This window comes from Lepeophtheirus salmonis, chromosome 7 (genome assembly GCF_016086655.4).
Source record: "Lepeophtheirus salmonis chromosome 7, UVic_Lsal_1.4, whole genome shotgun sequence".
Taxonomy (NCBI): domain Eukaryota; kingdom Metazoa; phylum Arthropoda; class Copepoda; order Siphonostomatoida; family Caligidae; genus Lepeophtheirus; species Lepeophtheirus salmonis.
The window spans coordinates 7,460,825-7,484,298 of NC_052137.2; the positions used below are offsets into that span (position 1 = coordinate 7,460,825).

Here is a 23,474-nt window from a genome sequence, read left to right on the forward strand (position 1 = left end):
ATATTTGAAATTTTGAAATTTTTTGTGAATAGCTAACAATTTTTTGATTTTTTTGCTAAATAATTCTTTAAGCCAAGCCCCTTCAAAATATAACCCTGTGGAGCCCCTGTTGTGATATATTTAAATACTATATTTATCTATAGTTTTTTATTAAATGTGTCCTCTTTACACGCAAGAACAGCCTAAACACTCCAGATTGAGAGTTCTTGGTGAAAATCGTGATCATAAGTACCACGCCTTATATAATGTTTGATGCTCGAAGTGAATCCAGTGAGAATTGTGGCAAAAATTTTTAAACAAGACGCCAATGCATGACAAGTCCAGGGGATTGAGAAGGGCTAGATGGAGGCCAGAAATCCCCCATTTGTTCCTGTGAAAGTTTAGGTTCTTCCTGGCTGTAATGGACTTTTTGATGCTGTAGGCTCTTTGGATGGATACGCCAATGGTCTCTTTTGCCGTCTTGCACTGCCACCTGAGTGGATGAGATCGCAACCGCGTTGCTTTTTTTGTTATTGCTACAATATTTTTACAACGAAAATATTTCCGTATTTTCACCTGACTATGGCGTGCCACGGTGTAATAATGGCACCTTGGAGTGAATCTAAATTTGGATTAGGGGTGTGGAAGGTAATCTTCTATAAAGCTCCCCAATTTGCAAAGTCCAGAGAGTTGAGGTCAGGATTAAGTTTCTTATTGTAAAATTTTAGGATAATTACAAATATGATCTTATAATGATATGCAATTAATCAATCCTGAGAAAATGTAATTTAAATGTAAATTAAACATAATATTTGAAAGGTTTTTTTAAAAGGTATAGCGTCTTGCTGTCTCAATTGTTTTGACGCCAAATGAATTTATTTAAAGCATAAATAGTTAAAGTTTTATTCATTAAAAAATCATATGGTTCTAGAAGATTTAATTAAGCGCCAATATTAATTTGAATTTTTTGTTGTTTGAAGAAGAAATTGATTAATTTTAAGGACTGAATTTAAATGGTATATATCCCGATATTAATAGATACACAATGGTTATACATTATAAGTTTTATGTGGACTATTTTCAAACTCTAAAGGTGCCTCAAAGCTTTTATAAATACTCAAAAATTTCAAAAGGAAAATCCTCAAAAATCAGTCAAAAATCGTCAACTGCTATTAGAGTTCAATTTAGAATTTGAAGTATACTTCCATTGTTTACTTTTGTAAATGCCTAAATATATCGTGCTTTAGTATAATAAATATTTAAGAGCTCTGTACAAAAATGGTTCATTAATCTTAAGTATGTCAGAATCACATTTATAGCAGGTGTGAATATTAAACACACACTTTTAACAAACTTTTCAAAATCATTATATATTTTTCTTTCTCATTTGAAAAAAGGAGTTAAAGTATGATTTGAGGAGCCCTTTTCTTTAAAATATGGTAGTAAATGTTAATTTAACTGATTGTAAATCAAGACTTGTTCCTTAATTTTATTAAGAAATTTGTTAATTAATCTTTTATTTTTGTTTCTTGAGCTGAAATAATTAATTTATTGTATGTATCTCTATAGTCTTAATATATATTTAAACAAAGAAACAGGCTACCCAGTATCTCAAGGGACCCAAATATTAGTAATTAAATCCACTTTTGCACTTTCTTTAGACTCTACTGTTAGATGCAACGTCTCTTATGCCTCACACAAAAAAATTAATTGAATTAATTATATTCTTCTATTATAAAAGCTTTTATAATAAACCATATCTGACTCAATTAAAATGTTCATGGATAGAAATGATAAGTGAGCTTGTTCAGTACTGAATTATTTTTTTTAATCATATATCTGGTGGGTCAATATAAAAACAATCTTGCGCAAAATATAGTAAAGGAGATAATCCCCATTAATTTTTTTACTTAATATATATACTGAGCGGTCCATTTAAATCTAAACACTCACTAATTCAATAATTAATTAAGGTTGAGTGATTAAAATTTAATTCCTATTTCGATACATTTGACCATAAACAATTATTTAGGGTGATTGGTCTGGGCCAACCATTCAGTAGTTGTTGACATCGCTGAAGACAGAGTTCTTTTTGATGTTACGACAGGAGTAGTAACTAAATTATTCTAAGCGACCATTCTCCAGCCTTTCGGACAGCCTTGCCCACAGTAGACAGATGCATCTTCTATTCTTGACATACTCTGACATCTTCATCGTTGGGTGTACCTTAAAGGCCTCCATGATGTCTTCAGGCTTCACTTTTGTAGGTGTTCTACTCTTGGGGTTCTCCATAAGGTTGTCCAAATCACCCTAACGATTTCTTACGTGATAAACTGTGGCTTTTATCACGTTTAATGACTTCATGATGGCCAATATGGTCCTCTTGGAGCGAAATAAATTGCCCATGAAGGTTCTTCATGCCTCCATCGCTACAAATACTATGTCTGTTTACAACATGATCATCAATAAAAGGATTATAATCTAAGCTATTAAAAAATAATCGGAACTATAAAATCTCATCAACTACACCCATTCAAAACTGTATTGTTTGAAGGTCTCATTACTTTTTCTAGTCTGGATAGATTACAGGCCTTAGTTGGTAGATATGACAAACTGATTTGTAGGGATTTTTCCTATGTCTGTTTGAAAAAAGTTGATTTATGCAATGTGAATTGCTCTCTACTAATTTCGGATTTCACTTTTGTACACAATAAATGGGTATATTAGTCGAATTTTTATAAAATTAATTGGTAAATTAATCTCAAGAACTAAAATGTAACCAAGAGTTTTTTTTGTTTTTTTTTAAAATTTGAAATAGGGAATAAAAAGTTAAAAAATTACAAAAGTTTATTCATGTTCACAATTTAGATAGTTCAAGGGATTAAATTCCTCAATATCATTCTCTCTTTAAAATATACACATGTTTGCGTATATTGTTTTAATACTATTAAAAAATATGTATTTTATATCAATATATTGGAGTCCAGATGTAGATATGATTAAGTATATACAATATTCAAAGTGTCGTTGTTTAATGTTTATACATTCATAGATAGATATTCATAAGTTTTATTTTCCGTTCGATGAAATATAGAGCGTGTTTCCCTATATTTCCATAGTAATAAAACTTTATCAAATAAAATAAACGGTAATATATATATTTTTTTTTTTGTGGAAACATTTTATGATCAATAAAAAAAATTCAAGGTTTATTTCCTTCACCCCGCTTACATTTTATATAGATTTTTTTTTTACAGAAGTAGCAAATAAATACCTAAGTAGTAAGGTGTCGACAAGGAAATTTTCTGTATCATTAGAATTATTTTTTGTTGCGGTAATTAAGGTTTTAGGTGACATCTTAAACAATGTTACGATACATACGTTTTTTTTTTCTTGGGCATTGTTTTGATTTGACCAAAACTGGACACACAATGAGTGAACTTGAAACAAATAGGCAAAGGGTTTCGGATCTTCTCGACGCGGGTGTTGATCGAAAAAGAATTTCCAACATTATCCGTGTGACCGTGAGGACAGTCCGGAGCATCAGGGTAGCCAAGGAAAATGGGAAATGAGTCAAAAGGAAGTTAGGAAATGAAGGAAATGGTTTGATTCGAAATGAAACATTTCTCAATTCACTGGACGCCAAGATCAAGGAAGATCCTACAGCATCAATAAACCGCTTGGCTGACGAGTTTAACGTGGATGAGATCACCATCAGGAGGGCAGTTCATGAGAACCTCGGCCTTGAGAGATTTCAGGGCTCCAAGACATCTCCTCACCAACAAGATGAAGACCATAAGGTTTGATAGATGCAAAAAAGGCCATAAGGCTTGAAAGATACAAGAAAATCCTTAATTACTTGAAAAGTAAAACGTAGACTGTGAAAATCTTTTCAGAGAAGAAGATTCTCACAGTCGACCTGTTTTTGAACCGCAGAAAAGACAGATTTATAGCAGCATCACCTGAGGAAGTCCAGGGTACTTTCAGTACAAAATATCTGGGCCAAACAATGTGCTGGAGAGTCGTGGCCTCTGATGGGAAGAAAATGGACCCCTTCTTCTTCAAGCTCAATGGGAAAATTGGGGATGAGGCCTACTATAAGGTCCCTGCCCTGATTGAAGACTAACTATCCTGAGAACAGCTATGTGCCAACCCAAGACAGTGCCCTATCCAAACGGCCTTGAAGACACAGACAAGGAACACTTTGCTGACTTTTGGGACAAGACCTTCTTGCCTTCTTCCAGTCCTGATCTCAATCCCTCGACTTTAGTCTTTGGAGTGTCTTAGAGAACAAGGTTGGGAAGGCATGACACAGAAATATGCAAGAGCTCCAGGCAAGCATCAAGAAGCAATGGGTCAACATGTTTGCCGATTATATTGTAGTAACCTGAGCCAAGCTCCGACTCCGTGTGGAGGCTGTGACGGAGGCTGGAGGCGGCACTATTGAATAATTATTGCTAGTTTGGGAATTTTTTACAATAATATTTTACATTATACTTTTTTAATAAAAAGTCATGAAGGTTTTTGTTTTGCTTCTTGACCAAGGACAATTTTCCTTTTGCACACTGTATATCTAATACTTTGGCTAAGATAAATGTGAGGTGTCCAATATATAATATCATTTAAAAAAAAGAATAATTTCGAAAATTATCAAGGGACTTTTTTATATAAAAAAAAGGTCCATTTTGTCTTATTTTTATGGACTTTTTAATAAATTGTGTGCATTTTAGAAGGAAAAAAATATTTAGTTTAATAATGTTTTATGTTTAGAAATTTCTTGTAAGTGTGTATATTTAAATTTTTGAAAAACTAAAACAGTCTGAGACTGGTGCACCCTATAACAAAAATAAGGAACAATTTTATGTTTTAATTACCAAATTATAAGCCCATTCCGATACTGTCTTTATGGATAATTCCGATACAAAAACCGATTCCTTGTTATGTACAAATAAAGGAATTTCATAAATAAATAACAAATTATTTAACTTTTTATTAGTTACGGATAGCAAAAAAAAAACCACATAAATTTATCATTCATAATTTTAATTTTAAAAGTTAGTTCCTCTCTTATCAGGAGTCAATTTATTTCTTGTTGGCTGATATTAAGGATTTTAACTTCTTCTCCTTCATTGTAAGATATTTTAAGTCAGCCTCGTCGCTCTTTGGCAGTGTGATCTAATTTTAACTGTTTCACTGATAAGAAAAATTCCTTGCGACACTGACAATATAGGCTACTTGCTATTATTTTAATGGTTTGGCACAGATGAAATCTAATGTTCTTGAATTATTTCTAGATCCGAACTGAGTTTTATATGTTTTCCCTAAAAAATGAAACATGTATAAGCCAGTGCTCGAGTCCGGACTCATGTCTTCTTTAATGGACCTGGGCAGATACTTATGTTTTGAAATTGACTCAGAACATACGGACTCGATTTCAATTCTGTTTTAAACAATATTATTCAACAAACATACAAAAAAAGAAATATTTAGTGAATAAGTTACTTAATTGTTTCAAAGTAAACTGCTCAACCCAACTCTTACCTTTACATACTTTTTAAACGACTTATGAAACAACTTAAACGCATGGGGCACTAAAAATGTGATTGTTTTTAAATTGTTACTTACATGTAAATTTCTTGTACACACCTGCAAATGTATATATTCTTTCTATGTACTAGTAGAGTAGTTTAGCTATTTTATTGATTTGTAATCGATATTTCCTCTCCAACAATGAGCTTAAATAAGTCATATTATCTATGTAAATAGTTATACATAGGTATTGGTGGAACCGGCATTATTGAGCCGATTCCCATACTTCAAAAAGGGCGATTCCGATGGATCGGTATACCCTTAGTTTTAAATTTTGTTTTCTGTACTGATATTTGGGTTGCAAGCGCGGTTTGAAACGTTGAACCGAAATTGAAAATGTAGACCTAAAATTTAAACATGAAATTTTTGTAAAAAAAAAAGTCAATTTTCTTTTCTTCTCTAAAAAAATAACCCCAGTTTGTTGATTGATTAAATCAATTTTTCAAAAAATGACATTTGGGGCCTGGATCAAGACTGAGTTTTTTGTATGTACCTAATTTGACTACAACTAGTGTTGTGTCTGTCCTTATTTAGGACTGAGGACCATTTAGTCCAATCTCAATTGTCGGTCCTTAAAGAAGGTAAAGTCGATCCTTCGTGACTTCAATGATTGTGTGTCTCCTTCTAATTTAATAATTCCTTTATACAGTAGTATAAATTGTTCAACTAACTGACATTATATGTTTGTATTCCAATGAAAAAAATTATATTTTTTGCAAACTATGTGCAATAATCTTAATAGGTATTTCATATATCATATTTCGCCTAATAAACCATCGATATTTTTATGAACAATTCCGACAGTTAAGGACCCTTCCCAAAGACAGCCAGTTTTAAGGACCCTTCCCAAAGACTGACAGTCTCAAAAACCAGTCCCAATGATCGTCAATCCAAAGGACCGATAGGGGTGGTCCTAAGACTGGACTGGACCGAATAAATTAGGACCACCACAACACAAAAGAATACTGTTATTGATATTACAAAGTTTTAAATTGACTACTTTTGTTCAATGTAAGAAAAAATATTTTTAACTTGGTCTTAGCCAAATGAATAAGATAACTCAAAGTCTTTGGGTATGAATACAAAATGACAAAAGTTTTATATAAGTAGTATTGTTCAACTCTTCATTTTTCTTTTCATAGTTTTTAAAAGCCTACAAAGATTTTTTTTTCATTAATATTATATTTATTTTGTTAAGTAATGGAAAATATTTTTTTATGATCAACCATAAAATAAAAAATACTCTCTTTTGACAATATTATAAAAACCCATAAAAAATTGTTTTTTCAATGAAATTGAATTTTACTGATAAATTTATGAAAAAATATATACTCATATATGTGTAAACATTCTGAAAATTCATCTTAAAACTTTTTTTTTTTTTGTTTATATTTACTAATGTGTAGATTTTCTAATTAGTTTTATAGTTCACTCAATCTTTCTTCCGCCTATTTTTTTTTAATTAAAATCAAAATTTATTGGAAAAAATATTCAAAGTATATAATTATAACTTAACAAAGTCCAATTTTTTTTGCGAAATTTTCAATAAAAGTACTCTGATTTTGATTGTGTATTTCTATGAATAGTTCAAAAACGGAGAAAAATATATTGCAGATTAAATTTATAATTTATTCATCTATTAAATCGGTCCATAATATGAAAAGGATTAATTTTGGTCTATCCTATGAAATCGAAAACAGGACCGAAATATATCCCCAAGTCTAGAAAAAATCACAGAATACTGATCCACACAATAAATTCCGTCAATGACCGAGTCTCAGCAATAGTAAATACCCAAAGGGTTAGTCGTTTGTGAGACTAATGTGTATGTATTTTGTACATTCATATTCCGGGTATTAGCCAGATCCATCCCTAATATTAAATCATGTACTTTCAATGAGTTTTATATATTGTAAATTTTATTCAGATTATTAAAATACTCTAAATGTGTCTCAAAACTATAAAAAGATCAAAAATACTCAAAAATTTCAAATCAAAAAACATCAAAAATCGTCAAGTGCTATTAGAGTTCATTTTAGAATTTGAAGTATACTTCCATTGTTTACTTTTGTAAATGCCTAAGTATATCGTGCTTTAGTATAATAAATATTTAAGAGCTCTGTACAAAAATGGTTCATTAATCTTAAGTATGTCAGAATCACATTTATAGCAGGTGTGAATATTAAACACACACTTTTAACAAACTTTTCAAAATCATTATATATTTTTCTTTCTCACTAGAAAAAGGATTTCAAATATAATTTGAGCCCTTTTCTATAAAACATGTCAGTAAATGTTACTCTAACTGATTGTAAATCAAGACTTGTTCCTTAATTTTATTAAGAAATTTGTTAATTAATTTTTATTTTTGTTTCTTGAGATGAAATAATTAATTTATTGTATGTATCTCTATAGTCTTAATATATATTTAAACAAAGAAACAGGCTACACAGTATCTCAAGGGATCCGAATATTAGTAATTAAATCCACTTTTGCACTTTCTTTAGACTCTACCTTTAGATGCAACGTCTCTTATGCCTCACACTAAAAAAGTAATTGAATTAATTATATTCTTCTATTATAAAAGCTTTTATAATAAACCATATCCGAATCAATTAAAATGTTCATGGATAGAAATGATAAGTGAGCTTGTTAAGTACTGAGTTGAATTTTTTTAATGATATATCTGGTGTGTCAACATATCACAATCTTTAATAAAAATATAGTAAAGGAGACAATCCCAATTAATTTTTTTCCCATCATATATATATAAATACTGGTTGGTTCATTTAAATTTCAACACTCACTAATACATTAATTAATGAAGGTTGAGTAATGAAATTTAATTCCTATTTCGATATATTTTACTAGAAACAATTAGTTAATGTGATTTCTCTTCGCCAATCATTCAATAGTTGTTGACATCGCTGAAGACAGAGTTTATTAGTTTAACGTTGGGGCCGGAGTGGTCTCTCAATTCTTCTAAACGACCTCTTTCTAGCCTTTTGGATGGCCTTGCTCACAGTAGACCGATCCACATCCTTCTTTTTAGTGTTTGTAATGTGTATAGTTTAAATATATATTTACAAAAAAAAAGAGGCTACAAAATATCTCATGAGACCGGAATATTTATAATTAAATCAAATTTTGCACTTTATTTAGACCCTATTTTTTTGAGATCGTAATCTGGACCGACATATTGATCTAGAAAATATTACATGAGACGGAACCCAACAATTAATTTGGTCAATGACCGAGTCTCAACACTTCTAAATATTTAACTAGGTAGTTGTTTGATTGAACAACTACTGGTATTTGTTATATTCATATTTCGGATCCGTCCCTACTATTCAGCAATGTACTTTCTTTTCATAAATATTATACGTACGGTAAATGGTTAAAAGAATAAGCGTTGACCATTTCATTAATTAGTGCTTAAAATGATTAATTTTTGGTGTTTCACTCAAAATAAACAAAAAAATAGTTAAAAAAACATAGTTTTCCATTTACGTACTATAAAAACCTACAATGTGTGTAAGGATTGACAAGTATTATATTTTTGTATACGTATTTTAATAATTTATCCTTTTTTTTCCTTTTCATGTACGTATTTACAGCCTCATTCTATGGTTCAAGCTACGTGAGTCTTCCAATGCATGATGCAAAGAGCACAACAGACCTATCCTTTCGATTTAGAACCTCCAGATCTGAGGCACTCCTCGTCCTTGTGGCTGGAAAAACAGACTATTGTCTTGTTATGCTACAAACAGGGATTGTGAAGGTAAGACAGCATTACATGGAGTTTTAATAAATATGACCTACGGGCATGCCAAATAATAATACCAAAAATTAACATCATAATCCTGACAATTAGAATAGTTTTTTGGAAGGTTGAGCAGTGATACTGTCAAAACGTTTCATTACACTATCTGCAAGCAGATAGAAGACGAACAAAATAAACAGAGATCCAACTCTGTGTTGACTTTATATTTAGATGTTTTCTCTTCAAGAATTATGCAAACAGCCTTTGAAAATAAAAATAAAACCTGCTCAGATTGCAACTACTGAAAGTATCGAACGCATTCTATGTCTTACTTTTTACAACTTGTCTACATATAATTGTAAAAAATATGACCTCATACGATCACAAGACTTTTTTAGTTTTTAGTTTTCACGTCTGTTATCTTTATTGATTCATTCTTCTTCGGGAGGGAATATTTAAGTATAAAATGAGTGAGTTCATTGACAATGGATAGTAACACTGGAGGACTTGTTGGAGTAAGTTCTTGCTGCACTCAGAGTAGAACTGAGGATCAAAGCTTCTGTAATTATGCTTACTACATGGTGTTTCATATAAATTGGAAAAATATTTAAAGGCTTATAACGAACGAACCAGATTGAGGTAGAACCATTTTTTTTTAATATTATTATTTGAAAACTATATTTAATGACAGTCAATTATTTAATATCAGATCTCCCACTCTTGAAAACCTAGGCCACACGCTGCTGGAAGCTTTCATAGCTCTGAGGGACCTTGTACGGGTCCAGCTTTGCCATTATACGGGCAAATGCCTTCTTTAGGGCCTCCACAGACGAATGATACTTGCCACAAGATTCATGCTTGACCTTCCTCCAGATATAGACATTGCATATGTTCAGGTCTGTACTGTTCGTAGGCCAAAATTTTGGTGACCGAGACATTCTGCACTTATTTGTCCTGTTGGAAGATTTAAATTCTTCCTTGGTCTACTCCATCCATCCAGGGCATAAAAATTAAAAGTACAAAACCAGGACAATGGCAAACTGCACGACGTCTCCCGGGCCTGCCAAAGGTTCCAGCACCGTTTGCCCGAGGTTATTAACAGAGGCAAATGCAATCATAAATAATTGAATTTCATTAAATGTATATTTCAAATAATAAATATAACAAAAATATGGTCTACCCCATGTAGTTTGTTCGTTATGAGCCTTTAAAGATTTTACAAACGTATTTGAAACACCCTATATATACAGAGTAGGACTTATGTTTATTTCCTTCCTCTAACTCAGCTGTTTGCAGATATTCTAATGAAACGGTATGGCAGCTGCCATGCCATTTTGTTCTACCTTTTTTTTAACAGTGAGTGGACTATTCTAGCCACATTATCTATATTATATTAGTAAGCTAGGGCTCTGCATTTAATATAAAATGTTTCAAACAAATTTATAAAACAGAAGCGTTATTTTTTTTCGAATAAAACCCTTATTAATGGTATTTTTGTATATATAAAATTGTAGCTGAGTCTTTTTAAATTGCAACTGAATCTTTTAGACTGACTATTTTACTCGGCTCAAATCTATATTAAGTGTAAAAATATTCAAACATTATTTTAAGTTAATTTTGGTTAGCAGGTGTTAAGTACTTTTAAAATATGATATAATTTTTATTTTTTGTTTATCTGCCTATAAATGTTAAAGGATGAGTTATTTCCCTAAAGTACTTTGAGGCATACGAACATATTAAATATATAGTATAATATATTACATGTATTGAATATGATATTAAAATAATATCTGCATAATCATTTGTTACTACCTATGTCTATATATGAACACTTTTTGCAAGCTTAAATGCAATTGTGTAATGCAGTTGAAAGAGTTTTCTTTCGGGAACATTCAGAGAAAATGAAATACATGGAAGCAATAAGATGCGCGAATGATTGAGTAAAGGTATCATCTCACAAAAGATGTTTAATATGACGTAGCATTTTTTTAGTTTTTATACATCCATAACAGAATACAAAAGTATTTTTACCAGCCGGCTCCAACCCATATTGTTTAAACCATAAAACATGAAAATGATTATCTTAAATGAATCTTAAAAAGTAAAAAGTTCAACTTTTAACTCTTCAAAAAGATTCTATAAATTGTCAAGGTTACGATGTTGATTTTTGGTTTCCTTTTTTCATGATTTATATCAATAAACACAGGTCTTCTACATTAAAAAACAAAATTTGTAAATGGCACTATAGTGTACCCTGATGTATATCATATACATATTCTTGATCTAAGAAATAACAATGTAGTTGTATTAATGATATATTGCAGGCGTGTTCATGTAGCATCGAATAATTAGCGTTATTTCTGGGTTGTTTTTTGTTATTGCTCTCTTATGTACAATTATAATTTATAGGCATTTTTAGTATTTGTTCAGATTTGAATAAAATATAATGAATTAACTTTCGCCAGATTTTTATATTTAGCTTCGAAATTAAATTGATTTGTTATTATTAAGCGCTCTTAAGACTAAAATATTCATTCGCCATTCCAAGATATTAATTAATTTTTCTGAAACTCGTATTCGTTTATTCTTGAGGCGAGAATACGAATGATTTGATGAACTATTGAGTTGTAAAATGTGAGTGTTATTTTTTCTATTATAAAAGCAAAATTTGTTTTTTAGCCGACGCTTAATTACTCTGGGCAATGTCAAGCTAGTGATTCAATAATACTATATGTCTCAATCCTGCTTTCTCCTTAGATAATCTCATATTTAGCTACATAATTACTTCTTCTTAATTCTTCAGAATTGCAACGTTCCCTAACTTCCCTTCTCGTCACAAAATAAATCTCCTTTAAATGTATTCAATCTAAGTCCCTGCATTTATAAATACTTAGTCTTCATCCTTAATATGTATATGGTTGTATACACACACATCAACAACACAAATCCCTCGTCTATAAAACTCGTACAAATGTATGTATTTGCATAAAAGTATACCTTACATTTTTGCAATATAAACTTCTTTATTTAGTTAAGACGTTTATAATATTATTCTAATCAGTATATTACTATTACAGTATTCAATCCTTATCCATGCCAAAAACTTTTATTTCCCAGTTTTACAGAACAAATATTGATACATAAAATAGTATGGGGTGATCCATTGAGATTTGAACACTTATTAAATCAATAACTAATTAAGGTTGAGTGATTGAAATTAATTCATACTTTGATATATGGAAGTATAAACAATTAGTAATTAATTACAACAAATCTGAGCTCTCTAGCTTGCCTAAAAGTCAAGAAAATGACACTTGAACGTCATCGACTAATTTCCATTCCCTCACTCCAAGCAGTTGAACGTCTCCAGGACCATCGTCTAATCAATCAACAAGTCCAAAACGTTGGAGAGGAAGAAGGGATCTATCAAAAAGACCAAACTGGATCCGGATGAGTTAAAGAAAACAGCCCAGGCCAATCCGCTCAAGTCAATGAGGGCCCATACAAAATATCTCGAGGTTTCACACGAGACTTTCTAGAGAACTATCAAACACGTGTGTTGAAAGAGGTTTAGGAAGGTGAAGAGGACACTTTTGACACGAGTAATAAAAGAAACATATTTTATCAGTTGCATGACTCTTTTGAGCCCATTTGAACTCTTTTTTGACACTTTGAGCCCCTACAGTCCTAACCCCTCGAAAACACTTTTTGAGTGTATGTTGAGAAGAAGGCTTGCAGTTTCTGTCTTCCAAACAGAGACCCTCAAAGTCACTGTCAGCCAGAGCTGGGACGCCATGACAGACGACTACATCTGCAGTCCGTGCGAGGCCTTCTGTTGCCATTTTGAAGCCATTATTGGCTCTAAGGACGGCTACATTAATGATTAAGAGAGCTCAAGCACATATAATTATAATATTTATCTTTTTTTTTATTGATTTTTGTTTAATAAAGTTTTTTATGTTGAGGCATAACATATGTAATTTGCATTTGTTATTTGTAGATATCCTACAACATACAAAATAAAAGGAAATATTTTTGATTTATGGATGCAGTTTTTATTTTTCTAATGGGGAAAAGTTATTATTGTGGGTAACTCCTTCTCAATTTTTTTTTTCGTCTTAAGAGCCTAGATTAAAATTATTGTTTTGTTGAGGAGAATACCCACAAAAAAAAAATCTCTTTTATCATTTTTGAGTAGATGATAATAATACTTATATTCAAGTGTAGTAGCTACTCCTTTTGTCCTTAGAATTCCTTAGTATATCCCTCCTGTATGTGTATGTACAATGGACATATCCATGTCTTTGGAACTAGAGGAAATGAGTCTGTCAAATGCAGATGTCAATTGATTAACGTATGTATATGTCATATGTATAGATGTACATAAATTCAAAAAGATATTCCTGTCTATTTTTGTCTATTTTCTCACAAAAGGAAGTTCGAAAGCTTTTTCTCACAATTGAATACGGATTATATTTGTATTCCTCAAGAAGTTATCCTCAATTTTGATACACAAATTATTCGTAACAACATTTTGAAAGTGCAGCAAATTCCACTTAAAGTAACCAAAAATGATTCTTTCAATAAAAAAGAAGATAAATCAATGAGCTTATACTTAAATCAATTGTGTCCTTGAAATATTGGGCTGTATGTATGTATTTAATTGGTCAGATGGATTTGCACTGATTAATTATAAGTTAATATTATAATATTAATGTACTCCATTTCAGCTAGGAATTGTCTTTCAAGTTCATATACAGAAGTAATTTTCCTTTTCTAGGAACAACCAAGACGCGAACATACGCACATTGAGTTTAAGATAATAACGTCTCCCTGTGCATGTTTTACATAGAGCTTTGTCGTTCCATAAGATTGTTTTTTATGTTAATGCACATTGTAAGTAATATATGATTGATAGACTATCAACTTCACAATAGAAGTGGATAGACCAGATCAAAACATGAAATTACACACTAGTATGATATAGATACGTGAGGTTTTGGTTAAGGAAATTAGATATGTATGTAATTGTATAAGTCTCAAGTACCTGGTATTTTTACACTCCAATAGAGGTGGCTAGGCTGATGGGAATTACTCATAAGACCCCTGCTATGTTAAAAAAAGGGGTAGTGGGCATCACTCATACTGCAAAAATTATTGAAACATTTTTAGCTAACAATATAGCTTTCTAGGACAAGATAATGTGGCCACCATACAGTCAAAATGTCAATCCCATCGACTTTTTATTCTACCTGCACATCGGCATGTAGTATCAGTTACCCGAACATTGAGGCCATTAATGTTTTCGTCGACAAGGAGTGGGTTGTCATGGACCCAAACTTCATTTGCAATAGTTGCTGCTCCTTTCACAAGATTCTTGCGCATATCTTTGAGGAAAATGACAGCCGAATAGATTTAATCAATTTGACACAGGCTTCGTATCGGAAAAAAGATTAATACAGATTTTGGCTCAATGTAAAATTAAAGAATGCCCTGCTCTTTTCTTTTTTCTTTATAAGTGTGTAAGTTTCAAGTTCCCACTTGGTAATGTTTCGTTTATATTTCAAAACCCCATATTCTTGGGTATATTAACTCATTTTGACTTAGGAATCTTCTTTAAAGTCCTTCTACATAGAGCATAATTCTTTATCTAGGGACAAACGGGTGTGAACCTCCGGTCATTGAGTTCAAGATAATAGTTTCTTCCAAGCGCGTTGTCCATTGATGTATGTCTTTCGATATAATTAAATTTAAATTCATATATGTTTATTTATTTTTTGATGGATTTTTAAATCAATTCACGCCGAAGATAGGCGAGAATTCTTCCTTTAGAGAGAGATGTTAATACCTCCAAGACCTATTAAATAATGAACAAAGAAGAAAAAAGAGCACACGCCTCCACCGTTTTTCCTTTTTTGATTGATATACCTAGCTTTTTCTTTTCACATATCCCTTCTTTATCTATGACTGCCTTTTCTGGCTATCAGTGAAGCGGATATTTTACATTCATCTTCTACTTAATTGATTCATTCCCTATTGTTTTTTTGGGTTTTTTTTTTAAAACTCCGTTCTTGCTTCGTTTTATATTTCTCATTATTCAACAACATACACAGAGAAAATACAATACTAACAAAATAAATACTAAACCTATTAAGTCTAACGTTTAAAAAGTAAAGAATACGTAGAGACTATACATAAGTATGTATCCTTTTTAAAAGAGATACATGAAATATATACATAGGAAGGGATCCAACAATTACTCTTGTACATTATATATATATTAAGGTGATGTTAATTGAACATATATTGCAAAAAAAAGAGGTCCATTTAATATCAAAATACCTACGTAGGCAGCAAGGGATAGTGTAGGATGGAAATATACACATTGAACAACTGCTTAATAAGAAGAAGTTTCTCATTTAAAACCAGATATAAACACATAGAGAGTAGAATGGTTCCCATTGTACAGGGTGTAAATGCAGATTACCACATCTATCGTGCGTGAGCACGAAACTGTGTGTAAGACGATACACTTTTTAATTTGCAGTTAAAAATGATATAGCATGGTGATTGCCTCTTGTCAGCTTGTCATTGAATCAATTGATATCTGGGAAATATGTAAAACAGAGTCATAAATTATATAATCTTGATTATCATCATGGTGAACATGAACCCGACCCCTTTCTTACCTTGTCAAGATATCCACAAAAATCTTCCGTGACCTTTGATTTTCCTGTCACACTGTCTACTGTAATTTGGAGATAGGTGTACCTAAGACGCGGGAGAGGCTTAGGTCATGTCCTTGTAAATCTACACACTTTTTCAACGGATGCATGCTCCCATCTTTGTAACTTCGCTAAGAGAAGTGTGTAGAGTTATAAGTGGACCATCTTCACGTTGAGGTCGATAACTTTTCAGACCATCCTCGTAGATGGGGCAATCTGTTTTAAAAACAAAATACAGCTTTTTAAATTTCTGGATATTTTCGGCATATGTGATGATAATATTGCAAAATGCAATAGGTCATGTGTATAAAAATGTGTGCAATTTTTAATTTTTGTACAAGTTGCAACCACAAAATGCGGTAAATAATTTTAAATGAAGGATTTACAGAAAATAAAACAAGGATAATACAAAAAATAAATATTCTATTAATTATCGATATATTAATGGTGTAATTTTTGGTTTATTTTAATAGAAATTACTTACATAGAACTATGAACCTTGGAGAGGTAAAAGAACTCTTTCAAAAATCCAAACTGTACACGGAGAAACATGTGAGGGATTTCAGACCAGACACAAGCATTTTAAAAAAACCATCTACTCCCTTGCAATTTGCAAGACTCATTTGAATGAGTCTTTTGAGCTCGTTTTTGACACTCCCCCCCAGTCCTGATGTCAACCCCGTTGATTACACATTTTGAGGGCATGTCCAGGGAAAGGCCAGCAGTGTCCATCATTCAAATACCGAGGACCTCAAAGACACTGTCCGCTAGCACTGGGACGCCAAAATTAATAATTAAGAGAGCTTGGACATACATCTATTTATAGTATTGATTTTGTGGAAATTATATTGTTAATTAATCAATTATCTCTTGTTGAAGCTTTAAAGGCAAAGTTTTCATATTTTAATGAACCATCTGGTACTTTATAACCACGTAATTTTAGTAGATATAATGCACAATTTTCTGATAAAAGTTGCAAATTGAAAAGATAATATAAGAAGAAGGATATATGACTCAAGTGGGGAAAGGGGGAGGAGGTGCCAACGATAGACTTCCACGGCTGAGACAAGTCAAATTAAAACATTGATTTTTAAGGGCCACCCTAATATAAAATATACAAGCATATAACGATTTGGTTGTGAGAGGTCCCATTGGAGCCATCAACTGTGAAAACAGAGTTTATATTGTAATAATAATAGAAAAAGGTTGTTCTTTATATACAATGAAAATGTGCCAAATTGCATATGAGCTCTTAAAATAACTCGATTTGGAGGTTTTGTTGTACAGACGTAGTTGATGAGAGTTTTATGTGTAATTTGCGGCCTACAAAATGTTCTACTAAAATAATTTATTAATAAAAATGTAAAATAGTTAGATTAAAAATATATGTACAGGATAGCTCATATTTCTTGTCACTTTTTTAAAGTCTAAATTACATGCATACATACTTATAAACATTTCAAAAAAAATACTCAGTTACAACTAAATTTCTTTGGCTATCAGCTTTCAAATGATATATTATGTACTAATTGGAGTGAACATGTCGATACAAACACGACTCAGACTTTGAAATGTTTATTTGATCGTGTCTTAATTGTCAAATAAATTACTCCCATAAAACAATGCATCCAGCTTGGTCAATAGTAAAGATCTTTTTGACTATATCTTTTTTTTAAACTAACGATCGACTTGTATAGTACGGATTGCTTTTGTATAAGTGTAAAGAGTCAACATTTGACGACCTCAAACCAAGCTCCTTGAGCATTAATGAAACTTTTATCTTCAAAACTTCCATGTTTATTCCAATTATTATCATGGATAATGTTGAACCATTTTTGATGGTCCCTGGAGAGCTCTTAACCGGTTTATCAGGCCCTCTCCAACGGTGGACAACCTCTTTATGATTATATACATTTTTATGCGTTTTTTTATCAGTGGGAAGGTCCGGATATTTACTTTTAAGATGTCGCAATCTTAAATTTATTGCCGACTAGGCAATCTATAAAAAATTGAATTATGAATTATGGGATGTAAACGGCGTTGTGTTGAGACATAATATAAATAAACACTAATAAATGCCAGGCCACCCCAATATACTCGGGTATGTAAACAAAAGACTAATCATTAAAAAACTTTATTTCACTAGTAAGTCAGCCTGACTAAATAAATAATAAGTCAAGGTCAATGTTCGCTATTTGACCATTGCGCTATGATCAAATCAACGATACGTTGTTTTTTACGTGTTAGCATCAATATTTTAACTACAATTGGAGCATGTGATGCACTATTTGAAAGTTGAGAGCCTAAGAACTCCAGGAGTGCCAACTACTGTTAGAAATTTTTTATAAATAAGTGTTTAATTTAAACTTTAAAAACCCCAACGATAAATATTCAGTGCAAGAATAATCCATACTCACTTTTCCAAAAAGAAAAAAAAAATATGCCAGCGTGTTTTTGTGTTGATGAGCTATTTATTTATTGTATAGCTTCTAGAATTTTTAAATGTGTTATGTTATGACTTATGTTAATATGAATTTGATTAATGATTCCAAACGTCAGAAACATAGCATCATCATCTTGAGGTAAACTTTTTATTTTATAGAGTTTACGTTACCCTCTTCTTTCCTTCTGGAAAAATCACTTTAACCCTTCTTTATCAACCTTTTTAACTTGAAATTTTGTATATATATATATATGTGATTATGATGTACGTAGGCTTGACATTCTTACCCAAGCTCACCTCCGCCCCATTCCCCCTCAAAAAAAAAGTTGAAAAAACTGCCATCAATGCTGACACGACTCATAATAAATCAAAGTCAAGAGAGAAGAAGCGTGTTTACCCTTCATATTATTGATGTTGATATTTCTGTAGAAATAATTTGACTTAAAGCTTTCTTCATAATATTCTGTTGGTACATATATAAATATTAGTAGTGTTGGATTCGACATAAAAACTACCGAGTTTGAGTAATTGAAAGATATAATAATAAACCATTGATTGCCGCAAGATGGCGTAGATGTACTAAGTTCCATATTAAGCAAAAAAGTATAGAAATACTAATTAACGCTAGGTGGCGCCACTATCCTTGGGTATGTAAAAAAAAATACTAATAAGTAAATCTGGCTAATGCCACTAAGTCAGCTTAATTAACTTAATAATTATTTATCAAAAAATATAGGTAATTAAAAAAAATATTTATTTGCAGAATAGGAAGTTACAATTTCAGATTGTTCTAAATTAAATTAATTTAGTTTGTCATGTATGGTTATTAACAGCTGGATTGTTCAACAATCCACAAGATTGTGCAGATACGGGGCAATCGTTATTATTTACTCATTTCTATTATCTAAATTTTGAGAGGTTTAGATTCTTTTTTTTTCAGAATTTTTCTTTGAGCAACGCTGTAGAAGAAATCTGTTAATTGGTAAGAAAAACATTTTCTAGTCGCCACCATGAGCACAGAGTACGAGAAGAGGGTTGAGTTAGCAGCACTCCTACGCGCAGAATTGTCCCAGAAGGCTACCAGGGAGAAGACTGGGGCCTCAACTACAACATTGGTTATAAGAAAATTGTAAAAATGAATTACTCTTAATCTCTCAAAATTTGCATTATAGAAATTAAAGTGAAAGTTTTGTGGAAAGGTAGGGTCTTATGAATGAAGATTCTTATATAAACTTTCACCTCAATTAAAAACAAAACAAACGAGAACAAGGGAAATGGAGCAACAAAGGAAATTGGGCCATAACAAAGTTGGAGAACAACTTTTTTTTCACTCTGGCTTCCTGAGAGATAACTTTCTGGCCTTTTAAGGTCTCCATATGTAGTGGTACCATAGATTAAACTATGTAAGCACGTCTGGAAGAAAAGTGTGTGCTAATCCCCACAAGAGTGTCCATTATTTCGGGTGTTCTATCAAGAAGGAGAAGACCAAGCACGAGTCTAGCTACATAGTCCAGGTCTGTAAGGGATTTAAGACTCGTATTGAGGCAATTATTAGATCTGATGGTCAATATATCGAATAAAAGTTGTTTAAATCACTATTTTTAGATACTATTGTTATTCAATATCCTCACCAAACCTCTCGTTTAAATTTACCTTTAAAAAAATTGAAAATAATAAAATGTTTACTACTAGATAAGGTCGACCCTGTAATAGATTTCAAATTATAGAATCAACAAATAAGTATTTGAGCCCTTTCCGATGTTGTAAGTTTGCCCATCGATATTGAAAAGAACAGTCCACAACACCATATTATGAATGCTGAAACAAAGGGTCAAGGGTCAATGTTGTTTTTCCTGTAAAATTTGCATAAGAGAGAATTTTGTTGCAAAATAAATGAAAGAAAAGGTATACCACCAAAAATTTGTAATTGAGGAATGACTTTATCAAATTGAACAAGCAGCTAGAAATGAGATTAATCTATACTCGAATACTTTTAGTTTTGATCGTTCGAGTTTATTCGACTTTAGCCCCGATCTATCCCTATTATTCACCCATTTACTTTCCTTGTACATAAACATTTTTTAAGTATGGTAAGTAGTCAAATGAATAAAGGTTGTCAATTTTAAAAATAGTAAATTTCCCATTTGTGTTTATACTTTAATAATTTTTCCCCTTGACTTTTGGTGTTTACACTCAAAATAAATGAAAAAAATATATGTTTTTCCCCTTTTACGTACTATAAAAAATATACAAAATGTGTAAGGATACACAAATATTTTATGTATACAACTCATAAATCAGGAGATTGGTCCACGGATTGAAACCGAAAGAATCGGTGCACAATTCAAAAAAGGTTAAACCTTTGTCTACGTTCTGGAAAAAATATCAAATGAGAGAAAGGAAAAAAATATTCAGTCTTGGATTCCGTCTCAACACTAATATATACGTATTGATAGGAGCTTGAAGCTACAAATTCATGATATTTACCCATATAATTTGTAAAAACTATTTTATCTTTTTTTTATATTAAATTTAATTTCCTTAGGGAATATCCTTAATGAAATTATATACAACGGTACCCCTACATATAAAATATATTAACATATTTATATGAGGGCATAAGTTTAGAAATAATAAGTATGATGGAAGCCTAACCCAAAGAACTCAGATGTTTGTTAGAAGGTGACAAAAAAAGTTTAACTTTACTTCACAGTTATTCATGGATTTTCAATTCACACAATTCTAGCAGTAACAAAATCTGGTTCCACTTATTAAAATGGTGGTATTTCAGAGATCTTGATATTTCCTCAGGTAATACACACTGTTAAAAGTGAGAGAACCACCCATTGTTGTAGCAATCCTTTAGAACAATTAAGATCTAAAGCACGATCAATGGTCATTAGTTACAGATGTTTGCAAAAAAGAAAAAAAAAGACTATCATATGTCTATAATTGTTACTTGAAAAAAGCAATTAGAGCCTTGTATCATTTCTCAATAAATACGAGGATCATTATCGATTTCATTTGTCAGTTCCATTAAAAAAAAATATAGGGAGAGACAATCAAACTACTTGAGAGTTTTTTTGTTTGTGCATCCAGATTCTATGTAAATGGTACGTCAGCACAAAAACAAGCTGCAATAACTTTTCACAAAAGTGTGTTTAGATTCTTTATCTAATTAGCGTACATTTCAAACGACAAACTGTTTCTATAAATCATTCAAAGTACCTGCAAATTGCAATTAAAAATTGTAAAATTAATTATCAATCAATAATAGAAAAAGGATAAAATATATTGTAATTGAAAGGCCATATCGGAACTAATCATAGTCTCATATATAAAATAAAGGCTGTAGGTTATAGCTAATATTTCCATGTATATTAATTCATCCCAGAAGTTAGAATATGAAACATATATTTGACTGAAATAAGTCAATAAAGTAATTGTGCGTAGTTTTATACATTTGGAATTATTCATTATTTTGATATTTGTTGAAGATTGTTTTTGTATTGAAATATAATTGACATATGATGAATGGAGAATGATCAGGAATGCAACCTACATTTTTAAAGTTTCGAGAAAATAAAAGTTTTAGACGTGTGGCCATTTTAGACTCAAATTTGGGTTTTTTCTCATTTTTTATCATTTCTGGTTACAGATTGTTTTGATGTTGACACACCAAATTATATTTTATTACATCACAAACAACTTTTATCTTCTACCTATTATGTTCAACTTTATTTTAAAATCCATTAGCCTTTCTCCTACATATTATTTGTTTGGTGATAACATATGACATGTAAATTTATCTTTTCAAACTCTGGACTAAAATATATGTAGATTTATGTTCTATACTTTGAGTAATGGAAAAAATAAAGAAACTGATGATATGCTTGTGAATGGATCCTCTCCAAAGGTTTTTATATACGAGAAATTTTGTCCATTTTGTGAAAATGGACAAAATTGAGTATCCCTCTGTTGGTTCAGTTTCGGTGCAATAAATCTTTAATTGATTCACTCAATGTCCCTCCAAAAAGAAACAATAAAAAGGCTATTTAATATGCCATATTTTCACTTTCATATAATTGCTTCACAACTTTTAAAATAAATTACATATTTACATTTCGTAATATTCAAATACTACATAGTATTTTATTCGATACTGTATGATAATATTACTAAATGGTAATATTTTATTAAAAATGTAGCTTAGCATTTGGATTTTTGTATGATGGGCAAAAATGTATTACTAGGAACAGTAATATGTTTTTATTATTTATTATATATACGTCGAGGGATCAGCAGGAAATTGTATTCCTGTCCTTTTGGAAATGGAGCAAAAATATACCTTAAGGATACTTTATTACTTCATTTATTTATCAATAAGAATAAACTATAAAATAACCATGACATATCAAGCAAGATGACAGAATTGTCCCGTACAACAAAATACATACGTAAGGTATTTTTGTATTAGCGAAGTCATGCCCTGATGTACACAGGGTACGATTGGGTAAATTCTGCTCATAAAAAAGGAATGGCGTAGAGATGCTCACTTTTTACATGCCGATTTGAAACTTCTGAACAAAGTATTTATATTTAAAAAGTAATATTGTTGTTACTACAACAGAATGAGTTGGAAAGGAATTCTTGGAGAAACTCCTCCATATAACACTGGCTAGTGTTTTATCAGTCCTTTTATTCAATACTTTCCAGTCTTAGTATCGGTTCTATCAGTACTTGGGATGGGTCCTTCCAATTGTCTGTACTAGAACGGATAAAAAAGAAGATATAAAGTTGAATGACTTCTTCAAGGACCAAACTTTACCAGTTTAAGGACTGATATTCAGGACTCGACGGAACTGGGCCGAGACTGAACTAGACTGGACGGCAGTTTTCAGTCCGAAGCAAGGATCATTACAACCCTCCTACATTTATATTTGAAAAGTAATGTAATTGTTAATGCAACAGGATG

The 23,474-nt window shown here is 31.3% G+C and overlaps 1 protein-coding gene across 1 annotated transcript in view; it reads left to right on the forward strand.

Moving 5' to 3' along the window:
- kon (chondroitin sulfate proteoglycan 4-like protein) overlaps nucleotides 1-23,474 on the forward strand; it is a 366,417-nt gene that overhangs the window by 222,856 nt on the left and 120,087 nt on the right. The window contains exon 2 of the mRNA XM_071889839.1: nucleotides 9,186-9,349. Coding sequence (XP_071745940.1) covers nucleotides 9,186-9,349 — 164 coding nt within the window. The remainder of the gene's footprint in view (nucleotides 1-9,185; nucleotides 9,350-23,474) is intronic.